The sequence below is a fragment of the Biomphalaria glabrata genome, chromosome 2 (genome assembly GCF_947242115.1).
Source record: "Biomphalaria glabrata chromosome 2, xgBioGlab47.1, whole genome shotgun sequence".
Lineage (NCBI taxonomy): Eukaryota > Metazoa > Mollusca > Gastropoda > Planorbidae > Biomphalaria > Biomphalaria glabrata.
Genome location: NC_074712.1, coordinates 5,711,256 through 5,724,271, shown reverse-complemented (window position 1 = coordinate 5,724,271; position 13,016 = coordinate 5,711,256). Strand labels below are relative to the sequence as shown.

Below are 13,016 nucleotides of genomic sequence, written 5' to 3'. Positions count from 1 at the left end.
TATGGAATGGGTTGTCGGAATCAGCCAGAAAAACCAACGACTTGGCAGAGTTTAAAGTCATTGATTGACATGCATGACTAGATTGACACATGAAATGCGTAGAACGTAATTATCTTATTTTTTGAAGTAACGTCTGTAATCTATAAGATAAGATCTGTCCTACTTTCATATAGATCTCAAGGTCTGAAAGGGTTCCATTATTTTTCTTGTATAGGTGTAAAACAATGATCCATGTTAAGGATTCAGCAGCATTAAAGCCTCATAAATCTTGCCGACACAGGGCCGAACTTACGGCCGTGTAAGACTGTGCTGCCCATCTAGGCTTGACCCTGAAAGTTGACCTCAACATTTCAGTCATCTTAATGTAAAAAATTGCATACTAACTATAAGAAAATGATGGAAATTATTTTTCCAAGCTCATTATTTCTTACTTCGCAGATATACAATGCTTTGAGATTAATTAATAATATTAATTACATTTATATTGAAGCCTCCACAATACTTACTTAAGTCCGCCACTGGTCCACTGTACAATGTATATTTACTTCAAACAGGTCATATGCGCTGTCTTCGTAGCCTAAACCATGACCTAACTGAACTAAGATATAGGACATTTCCGCTTCTAGTAAAAGCTCCTAGTCTCCTTTTCTCGTTTCCTCTTCAAGAGAGTTCCATCGATGTTGCTAAAACATTAACAAGTATCACGCTACACCCTTGTTTGTAGCTAGGGAACCTCCGACCTGTCGCTAAGGAACCTCTGACCTGTAACTACGGAACCCCCCCCCCCCCCTGACCTCGCTATTGAATCCATTCATATTGTTAGAAGGGGGAAAAAGGTTCAGTATCTTCCTCTTCCCATCAGCCCCCCTACACTCCTGCGCTTTGATTTGTAGTCACAGTATTGACCTACAAACTAGAGGGTGAGACTTACAATGTGAGCCGTGCGTGTTTCTTGTCGACTCTAGGAGTTTCGGCTCCGCTGAAATAAACTTTTACTCCCAAACGATAACTCTCACTGACACACACACACGTACACACACACACACACACGCACAGACACACACACACACACTTTCCACACCAAAATCCACATCTTTTATTCACGTCACAGTAAAAGAAAAATATTTTGGGTGAAAAGAAAGATTTTTTGTTTAGCTTGGAAAGAGAAAGGGGGGGGGGGGGAAGAGTCTAAGGGAAATAATTGAGAAATTGGTTTTGCCACTCCACTTTTTGTGCTAGAGCTGTAAGAGTAACCTTCCCCTTTGAGATGTAAATAATTACCGAGACAAATTGTGGCCCCTCTTTTATTCCGCTCGCCGTAAAAGTGTGAGTAATTGTGATGGGGAACTAAAGAAAGAAAAAAGGAATGATGTCCTACCCATAGATCCAAATTATTCTTGCACACTCATTTCATGCTTTTTTTCTATTCTATCTATTCATTTCATTGTCGTAGTCACTAGTGTATTGCTTATTTTATCCCTAATATGCGCAGTTATAGATTGTATTGAATCATTTTTTAATTGGAATAAATCTCAGTTGGCCAAAATAAGACCCGTGGTCCAGATTCGGCCCTCGACATGGTTCCATCCGACGACACAAAGTGTAGAAAATCCCCTCTAAAAAAAGAGGGATAAAGTTATATTTATATACGGCCATAACATTTTCTCTGATGGATTGGTACCATGACCTTTAACATTGTGTTTATGAAATGGGACTAGATGTATAATCTAACAGGAAAAGTGAACGGATCTTTAGTATATTGTGCAACATGATAATAGGCCAATGTATTTGAGTAGTCAAGAAATTGTGGCTGTTAAAAAAAAATATGGCACCATTCTTGATTTGAGCCGCGAATAAAATATTGTTAAATTACGCCTAGAGGTTGAAGGATTGAATAGTTGCCAAAAACAGATAAGAAAATGAGTTGGTGGTTAAGCTAGATTTACATTGTAAATAGAGAAATGAAGCCATCTTCCCGAATTGTAGAAAAGAAGATAAACTTTAAACATCTCACTAATTAATGTAAGTACTAGATCCACGGGTTGGTAATAAAGCTAGTTTTTAGTTCCATTTCATTAGGTTTTTTCAACTTTTCGGTCATTTGGCCCGCGATACGAGTGTCGGAAATTAAAATGCCCCGTAGGTCGAATTAGGTTGGGCATCACTGGAATACAAGTATATTGTTTCTATCTTGCACTGCAAAAATGAACTGTTGTAGAAACTTTTCTTTCGTGCTTTCCATTTAGGAAGTTTTATAGGTCATGCATATATGATTATAAGGAAAGGATTTATATTGAAGCTTATATTGATGGTTCCCAACCATTTTATTTGTTTGGTTTTGGGGAATGGGAGGTGGGGGAAACCATACATTTCGGACAGGAATGTCTCTGACCTCAACGTCGAAAACGATATTGAGAATGGAACCATAACTCTTCTGCTTCGTCGTGTACTGAGCGCAGTAGATACAAAGGGGCCATATAGCAGGAATCTTGCTCTAGGGATTTAGTTAGGCAACCAATGGTCTGTTTGAATAACATAACATAACATAACATAACATGACATGTAACATAACATAGCATAACATAGCATAACATAACATTACATAACACATCATGACATGACATGATAACATAGCATAACATAACGTAACATAACATAACATAATATAACATAACATTTTTCAAAATTAAAATTCAAGTGTACAAAAAAAAACACTTCACGTGCGTAAATGGGGTAATGAAAAAAAAATGATTTAAAGTTTTTGATTGGACAATGTAAATATTATAGATCTCGTACTCAATTTTTAATTTATGCATAAAGTCCCAAACCACTTTTCAACGTACAAAAACATACATACTATACAAAAAAAGGTTGGTTATGTGGTGTCTACCTGTATAGTCAAAAACAATCGAATTAAACAATCGAATTACACAATGGAATTATACAATCGAATTACACAATCGAATTAAACAATCGATTTACGCAATCAAATCACACAATCAAATTCATCTGTTAACGATTCAGCTAGTAATATCTACGTAGAATGTTCATATTCATCACTTAGTTTATGCAACTGTTTACTGAATACAAAAAAAAAACATTTGAGTCGACTGCGGTAATTCCCCCTGAAGGGAGGGGGGTGTTCAAAATAAAAAGAAATCAGCCTAATTTAATTGTCTGAAGATTATATTATAAAAACAAGAAAAGTATATTTTTAAAAAGCAAAGGTTTTATGGAGGAAAGAACAGCCATATTTCTTAATCCTGTATGATTCATTACCCTTTTCTATATATAAAAACAAGGTTACAAAGACAGTTTGTGTGGAAACACAAACTCAAAATCGGCTTCCGAAGTTGTCCACCTGGAGTCTTCATCAGGATTCGAACACGGTACCTTCGGTTCCAAGTGCTTTACCCCTCAGCCACACCATCTTCATATATTCTGTATGATTCATTACCCTTTTCTATATATAAAAACAAGGTTACAAAGACAGTTTGTGTGGAAACACAAACTCAAAATCGGCTTCCGAAGTTGTCCACCTGGAGTCTTCATCAGGATTCGAACACGGTACCTTCGGTTCCAAGTGCTTTACCCCTCAGCCACACCATCTTCATATATTCATTTAGTGTACACTTGTATTTTTTTAAATAATAATTATTAACCTTATCCATACATACAAAATTAATTACATGTTACATGTCATATAGTGACACTAAAACAGATGTATTCTTCTTACAAGATTAGATAAATTGGCAATCCGGGGGCCGCTAAAAATGAAGTAATTACCACTAATTAATTGGTTAATTTTAAAATTAATTTATGTTGGTTATTTTTTTGGGACAATAAATAATTTTGCTAAGTTTCAACTTTATCCGAGAATTAGAAGGGGGAGAAATAACGTGTAAATATGGTGTACCAGATAAACAGACACGGTTGATATAAGCTTTACAGTTATAACGTTCAAACCAGAGTTTTAAATGTGAGGTCAATTACAATATACATTAACTTTCAAATTTTTTTGGAAAATCGCTAGAATCTTTTTGGAAATACAAATCTAATGTCCATCCATCTTTCTGAACTCATATTTTCAAGCCTAATGGGAGGAAGGGTTAAAAAAAAAATATATTAAAATTGCCATAAACTTTGGAAGTGATTTCATTCCAATGTCAAGTTTTTTTTTGCGAGGCGAGAGAAAAAAAATAAATTTAGGATGCTGATCATCGAAGTCATTGTTTTCATTTACAGTGAAGTGATCTCCCCTGGTCACGAGATTATTGGTGTATATGGTTTCCGCATGAGAAGTTGATTAACTTTAGCCTGAAGCCGGGCATTATGGGAAATTGCAGTTTATTGAACGGTAGTTAAGTGTAATAGGACGGGGGAGGGGGGGTTGATTGATAGATCATTGGGGCAGGCTCCAAAATTGATGGTGTAAGTATGTGTGTATATGTGTCTATGTGTGTATATGCGTATGCGTGTATGTGTGTATGTGCGTGGGGACATGAGCGTGTCTAATAAGACTAAACTTGAAAGAGTTCTTGCGCGTTCTTTTGATCTGTGGGAAGAAAGTTTTATAATTTTCGATTTTCAAAATTAGGTCAAAGATGGGTCTTCATAACGATATTACACTTTTTGTTTTTCAATCTTCTTTCTTGAACTCTGGTCTGAAAGGTGGAAAGCAATGCAGTGGAAGTTTATATAAGTGCTGGCAAGAGACGTCTGGATCGGCTAACATATTCTTGAGTGATTCTACTCCTTCGTACTCACGCCATTCCATTATTGAGTGGGGATGACCTACTAGACATGGCTGGCTTTATTAATTTGGAAAGAGTCCAGTTAGCAGATCATGTCATTTTTATTTTAAGACTACTTGATATAATGTACATCCCAGTTGTTTTTTTTTTACTAGCAACTAAAATGGTGTCAGAAGAGGGGAAGGAAGACACGGGAAATACAGAAACCTGTGGGCAGTTGGAATCGAATAAGTCGACTTCGTTAGGATTACATAATGGTTGTGTGTGCTGGTCACGTGGACTAACTAATTAATGAATATAACCAAGTATCGTTGTCTTATTGACCAAAAATGAAAATAAATCACAATTATAGAGTTCAGTGGAGTATGTAAGAAATATTTAGGATATAGGATGATTATAAATTTAGAACTGTTCCTAATTGTACACCATACCATGCAATACGCCCTCATGTAACGAAAGATTAGCTGTCTAGAGCCACATAACAACATTACCAAAACACTAGCTGTCTAGAGCGAACACAGCATAACTATAACACTAGCTGTCTAGAGCTAAATACAGCATAACTATAACACTAGCTGTCTAGAGCTACATACAGCATAACTGTAACACTAGCTGTCTAGAGCTAAATACAGCATAACTATAACACTAGCTGTCTAGAACTACATCACAGCATTACCACATCACCATGACTCAGTCAGACATGTATATTTGATTAAGTATGAGCTAATGACGCGTTAAAGCTTTCAAGTGATTCCACTGATACACCCACACTTTATCTACACTTAAACACTGGAGCCAAATACGTGAGATTTACTTTCAAATCTCAGTTACACTTATCCAATCATACACATGGCCAAGGTTGAGTAAGTTTTCAATCATCTAGATCGTTCTATCAAGCCCTGGACTCTTCACTTGGACACTTCCATTTCCGTTTCAATAGAAAACATTTTTATTTTTTACCTTTTTTCGAAATGGAGACTTACTTCCCTTAATATTTCATGTACATACTTCTATCGATACCATTAGTCAATATGCACTCTTCTATTCCTATAAAATATACATAAAATATATATATATATACGTCGTAATGAGTTTCACAAAAATACAAAATGGAGAGGTACATAAGAATACTTCATTAAGCACCACTTTACTTTCAAATATTTGTATTTGGTGTATTCAAATATTTATGTACTAATAAATAAATTAGATTTTAGACAAAATATAAAACAAGAAAATATAAACAAAAATATTTACACTAAAAAATTATAAATAAATAAAAAAGAGTACATAAGAGGAAAGCCTGAAACACGGAAAGTACAAACAGTACGTAAGCTGCACTTTATATTTATCATGTACATGTAGCTGTAGACTAAAATAGTTCTCTCAATGGAATGTTTTATCTCTTTACATTATTTGTGTCCTAATACCTAGTCCTCGATTAATGACATAAATGTATATAGAGGAACTCAACTGGTTTTAATTTAATCCCATAACTCCCCGTGGTAGATAATGTGGGGGATTCAAAGCTTGAACGTAAAGTACAATTTAGTAGCTCTGTACTTTGAAAAAAAGTTCATTCTGCTCATTATTGACCTACAGTTTCTTATTTAATGTTTCTCTCTCATTTCTTACAATCAGCGGTTTCTGATTTTGTTACACCCTAAGCCTTTCCGATGTTTGGGTTAAACTGCAAAGGCAGCTGAGGTTTGAATTCAAAGTTTTCCTTGGTGGGTAGCCAGTAAATGTTAACGATTCCCTGCTGTCCGAAGCTTAATGGTTTAGGAGCGAGATAGTCACCTAATTTCTCTTCTCTTGTTAGTGAAAAAGGTTCCGCCGGACTCAATGTCTGAGCCACATGTGATGGACAGGAGTTGAATTGGTTGTCAGAGGCTATTTGAGGCGCATTATATTAGTAAGCATTTTATAGGCAGTGGAGTGCTTACACCCATAACCACTTCCTGCAATAGCAACTTTACTGAGTCAAACATATTGTGCATCATACGCAACACATCAGACTTAAGACATAACACATAACATATCAGACTTAACACATCACAAATAACATATCAGACTTAAAACATCACACATAACATATCAGACTTAACACGTCACACATAACATATCAGACTTAACACATCACACATAACATATCAGACTTAACACTTCGATCGCGCATAACATATCAGATTTAACACATAGCACATTACATATCAGACTTAACACATCGCACTTAACATATCAGACTTTAACACATCGCTCATAACATATCAGACTTAACACATCACACATAACATATCAGACTTAACACATCACGCATAACATATCAGACTTGACACATAGCACATTACATATCAGACTTTAACACATCGCTCATAACATATCAGCCTTTAACACATCGCTCATAACATATCAGACTTAACACATCACACATAACATATCAGACTTAACACATCACGCATAACATATCAGACTTAACACATCGAACATAACACATCAGACTTAATGCAGCTTGCATAAAACATTAGATCTTTCGAAACCCAAAAGACTTGCGCCTAATGTTGTAAAATAAATAATGTGTGTTTGTGGTGTGTAGTGTGTGTGTGTGTGTGTGTCTAGTATGTCCACATGTGTGTATCACGTGTTTGTACGTGTGAAATGTGTGGACAAGCAAAGTGCTAAGTTATTTCAATTTCATCAAAGTGGTCACTCAAAAATGTTTCTCTCCCCAAATCCAGGTGGTCAAGATGCTTGTGACCATAGTGCTGTTGTTTGGCGTCTGCTGGCTGCCACTTCACATCTTCATCATCATCATCACCTTCAACATTGACTTCTTCGGCAAAGACGCCAACACAATCTACTTCGGCGTCCACTGGCTGTCCATGGCCAATAGCTTTGTTAACCCGCTCATCTATGGCTTTATGAATGAAAGTTTCAGGGTAAATCCGATTCTATTTTTAAATCACATCTTATCTTATATATCTGATATATTACAGACGCTACTTCAAAAAAAAAAAAAAAAAAGAAAAGATTATTACGTTCTACGCATGTCATGTGTCTATATAGTCATGCATGCTAATCAATGGATTAAACTCTGCTAAGAATAAAAAGTACAGTAGCTATACCACATAAAACACTAAACCATAATTTACAAATGTAAAAACAAAACCAAATGAAATACTTTGAAAAATAGAGACAACTTCCTTAACGAATACGCTAGGACAAATGTGTACAAGTACTACTAGCTTATATCAAATCTCTCTGTCTGTCTGTCTGTCTAATTGTAAAAAGTTTTACACGTTATTTTTCCAACACCCATTCTCAGATTAAGTTGAGACGTTGCAGAATTACTCATTGGAATAGGCAAAACATGAATCAATAAAAAAATTAATCAATTAGACAATTAATTACTGGTAATTAACTATTAACTATTAAATATTTGATACCAATAAGGGAAATAAATCCTTCAGTATTCACAGGTAAGGCTAAATATGTCGTTCTCTTAGATAAATTACAAAGATTGAGGATTAGTGCAATATTACCCCTGACAAGATAAACCCAGTTGTTGACCTGCATGTTTTGCCACACGTAATGCTGACAAGGCCAGTGGTAGTTAAGGAATAAGAAGAAATGAAATTTGGGTGTAGCGGTGGCTGAGTGGTTAAGCGCTTAACTTCCGAATCTGGGGTCCTGGCCTCTGTGTTGAAATCTCGGTGAAGACTAGGACTTTAAATAAGGGGATTATTATGGCACCTCTGAGTCCGCCCAACTCTAATGGGTACCTGTCTTTAGTAGTGGAAAGCAAATGCCGTTGATTGTTGTGCTTGCCACATGACATCCTGCTAGTTAACCGTGAATCAAACAAGCAGATGACCTTTACATCATCTGCCCTAAAAACCGCAAGGTCTGAAAGGCGAACTTTATTTTTTTTCTACTAATGAAAGTTATGTTATTTATTTGTTATCTGTTATTTAACTATAAAAACTAATGTTTTATATACTTCTTTTTTTTAACAAAAAAAAATAATTTACAACCTAAATATGTCATTATTTTTGTTTGTTTTTAGGCCGATTTGAACAGCATGGTCCACTCCTGTTTACGGCGACGTTGGGGCCACAAGAGATTGAAGCACAGGTCCGCCGCTCTGAGGTGGAAGCTTGGCGACTGTAACGTCCACGATGCTGGCCTGCACGTCCAGCCTCGGGGCTACATGACCAAGTCCCTGCGAACTGGGCTAGATGACCGGGGAAACCGTCGCCACTGGAGGAACGGTCACGCCAGGAGCACCCCGGCTCTAGACGTGGCCAGCCTCTGCAGCTGCGACCTTAACAGCGTGTCCAGCTTCAACAACTCGGAGTACAGCGAACTTAACATGAACCAGTTCCAGTCAGGAGGGAAGAGCATTTACGCCTCGGGGAAACGCCGGACGTTCAATACCCGTGATGCCGCAAATTTTAACTCAGAAGAAAACGGGGTAAAACTGGCCCCGAAGTGTGAGCATAGCCGAAAAAATGCCAAGCGGAAGTGCACTTGTGACCTTCGTTCCAGCGCGCTCTATGACGGATGCGACGTCATTCTTCTTCAGGAGACGAAGCGCAAGGAAAATGGTTGAGACAACTCTGTCAAATGTTCATGTTTTATTTTTTTGTGCCCGATTTTTTTTCCCTTGCTAAGGGATCAGCTTTTAACATCCTCAGGTATCTGATAATATGTGAACTTTTTCTCGCTTGGACCAATTAGCTCTCTCAACGTGTTCCCCCCGAGCTCAGCTCCGAGATTACAAAATGTTTGAGTGACTCACGAGTCAGAGCTTGCGTCAATATTCATATAATGTGAACGAAAAAGTACACCTGGGTCGAATCCCTACAGTGTCGACTTTAATTCATCTTTCATCACTAATATGTACAATCTAAAATGATTCTATACAATCTTGGAGATAATCCCATTTGTCATAAGGGAGTATTTGTCAAAAGAATCTGTTTTTCCAAAACTATGTTAGACAATGTTGTGAATGTTAGTGCTATTAGAGCATGGAATGGGTTGCCTGGGCTAGCCAGGAAAACCAGTGACTTGGCAGAATTTAAGTCATTGGTTAATATGCATGACTAAATGCATGACGCGTAGGACGTAATCATCTTCTTTTTTGAAGTAACGCCTGTATTATATAAGATAAAATAAGATAAACTACTGTGACGCCAACCTGTTGTACTTAGAGTAATCTAACGTTCTTTTGAAAGGAAGATTACAGTTGTGCATCCGCGTGTGTGATGATCGAAGAAAAATAGGCCCTGAATAGTCACAGGAATAAATTCAATATTTAAAAACAAGCTAAGTACCAAAAAAGCTGTATAGTCTCCAACACAAAGCTTAAATGAAGTGTATCAATTAGGATTAGTCATGTAATTAATTTTGTAATAAGCCTTAATCTATAAACGGGACTAATTCAGCTTATAACACACTACAGTCAAGTACCATTTCTTTCCCTTAAAAAGGAGACTAATTCAGCTTAAATCACCATTTCTTTTGTGTAGTATTTCTTTCCCTTGTATTGAGATACCAAAAAAGAATTATTTATGATCAATAGTGTTTGAACTGACTGGTTCATTTCTTTATTGGTTGTCGTTTTGTCAGGTAAACAAAAAATATTGTGCAAAAGTTCAGCTTTATCTGAGATTGGTGTTGGAAATATGACGCATACTAATATTTGACCAGAAAGAAATCTTTAAAAATAACATCACATAGTGTGAATATATGCGGTAAATTTTAATCTCAGTGATTTACTCCTGGTTTCCATTTTGATTTTTTTTCTTAAAGCATAACAAGAGTAAAGTAAAGTTCACCTTTCAGACCTTGCGATCTATAGGGCAGATGATGTAAAGGTCATCAGTTTCTGTGTCCCAGGGTTAACCGCCCTTTACGTTTCCCAAACTATATTGCCAGGTACCCATTAGAGCTCGGTGAATTTAGAGAGCGCCCAAAGATACCGAATTTTAAAATCCTAGTCTTCAAAAGGATGCCATCCCGGGATCCTCAGTATGGCTCTACCGCTCAGTCAAAGAAATACAATAATGTGAAGAAAAAAAAGGCGGTGGAGGCGATGAAAGGGAGCGTTACAAAGAATGAAAGTCAGAAAATTAGAGTTCTTGAAATAAAAAGATTCTTCTTCTTCTTCTTCTTCTTGTAACTGTCAGGTAGAGTTAAACCTTCGGCTCTTGGAACTCTAGGCCAGCAAATGTGAACAAGAGCTCCCTCCCACCGGCCTGAATGAGAACAATGTACACTGTTCTGTCTGACGGGTGGGTCAGACTCGTGGCAAGAGGCCGCGTATACTAAGATCCCGGCCATTTTCCTTTTCTATACCAGGCTAACCGTGCGGGACACGCCATTTATGTAACGGCCCCTTGAGGAACAGCACCTGGATTGTGACAAGGTTGTGGGAGCTTTTTTACAACTCCGCGCAGTGCAATGAGGATGCTCTCACACCCCTTAAGCACCCCCACGGGAGTCTTGTTTTGCTACCCTTTAGCCTAATCGTTTCCTCCTACGATCGTTTCCACCCGGGCGCCACTATGACGCAGGGTAGCATGCCCAGGAAGTAAAAAGATAAATAATCAATGTCAAGGACGCTGAATTAAGAAAACAATGTTTGGAAACTTAGTGTCTCAAAAGTAGCAGAAGATATTCATAGTCAGCTCTGCTTGATGATCTCCACTCAGTTCTCTATTTGTTTCATTACAAAGTAAAAAAAATAAAAAGTAAATCTCAGACTTTGTGATCTATGACACATATGATGTAAAGGTCATCTGTTTCTGTGGCCCACGGTTAACGAGGGTGTCGTTTGGTCAGCATAACGACCAACCGCCTTTACTTTTCCCCAACTATAGGCAGGTTCTCATTAGAGCTGGGTGGTCAGGCGCCCAAAGATCATGACTTTAAAAATCTCAGTCTTGATCAGGATTCGAACCCGGTTCGAAAGCCAGGCGCTTAGCCGCTCAGCCACCGCACCTCCATTTAATAAAAAAAAACAACTTTTTAATGGACCTCATTCACCAATCGTAAACAAACAACATTTAGCCACGTGGTGTTCTATATCTTCTATATAATTTACGATCTCATGTTTAATTCATGATGGTTGTCACGTGACAGTTTTTTTCCATTGTTTTATCAATACGATCACGTGACCAAATGTTGTTTGTTTACGATTGATGAATGAGATCCATTGCGCCAAGGTCTCAAAACAAACATTTAAAGCTTCCTCGTGTTCATGCCATTTCGTGCTATAATTGGATGATTTACAAAACGGATTTATCAGAACCTTGAAAAATTACACACAAACTACGACACGCCTTTTAAATCACGTATCCCATTAACACTGCCTACATTCTCTACACCCGATACACCAGGGACTCTCAACCCGTGAGACGCGACCCCCTTTGGAGGTCGGATGACGATTTCACACGGTCGCCTAAGACCAACCGAAATATGGATTTTTTTTTAAAGTGTAAAACTTTAATATTTTCGCATCTTTATTATCATAGAATAAATATTTTTACAGTTAAAAATCATCTATATAATTTCTATGGTGAAATTCGCGCATGTCGTGAGGTAGTGTAGAAGCATTTTTTGTTTATATGTAATTGTTTCGCCATTGTTTTATAGTCCATGTCAATAAAGGTAGCATTTTCATTTTTCATTATGAAACAAATAAAAAAAAAAAAAAAAAAGGTTCTCGAACTAAGAATGTTAATAAAAGAAATGTCATGTTTTTAAGATTTTAGTCAATATATAATTTCATATTATTTCGTAATTAAATATAAAGCTTGGGTAATGCTTATCATTTTTAACAGCTTGTTTAGATTATTATTTTACGGTAGGGGTCGCCGCATGGTGGGGAATAGTTAAAAAAGGTGTTGCCGAGCTAAAAAGGTTGAGAACCACTGCGACACACCAAAATAGCGAGCTATTTATAACGCTAAAGTTGGGAATCTCCAACAGTCACAATATACCTCTAATGCACGAGATGAAACAGAAGGGGAAACAATTCACATGTAATGTTGATGAAACATTCTACTGTTGATTTTCAGTTACCAATCCATAAATAATGTTGTCCAAAACGATGTATAGTATTGATCAAACATCATCGCGTTGTTTTATGTCTCGGCATGTTGATTGTTACAAATCTGTATGAGTACACATGTAACATTATATTGAATACATTTTTGTCTTGTGCCATGATGTGGTTGTGAGTTGAATAAAATAATTGAA

General features: G+C 36.9%; 1 protein-coding gene across 2 annotated transcripts in view; it reads left to right on the top strand.

Moving 5' to 3' along the window:
- The window catches only part of LOC106057815 (RYamide receptor-like), a 121,461-nt gene extending 108,445 nt beyond the window's left edge, over positions 1 to 13,016 (top strand). For both annotated transcript variants that reach the window (XM_056018846.1, XM_056018845.1), the window contains exons 3-4: positions 7,490 to 7,690; positions 8,818 to 13,016. In XM_056018846.1, coding sequence (XP_055874821.1) covers positions 7,490 to 7,690; positions 8,818 to 9,363 — 747 coding nt within the window. In that variant the 3' untranslated portion in view covers positions 9,364 to 13,016. The remainder of the gene's footprint in view (positions 1 to 7,489; positions 7,691 to 8,817) is intronic.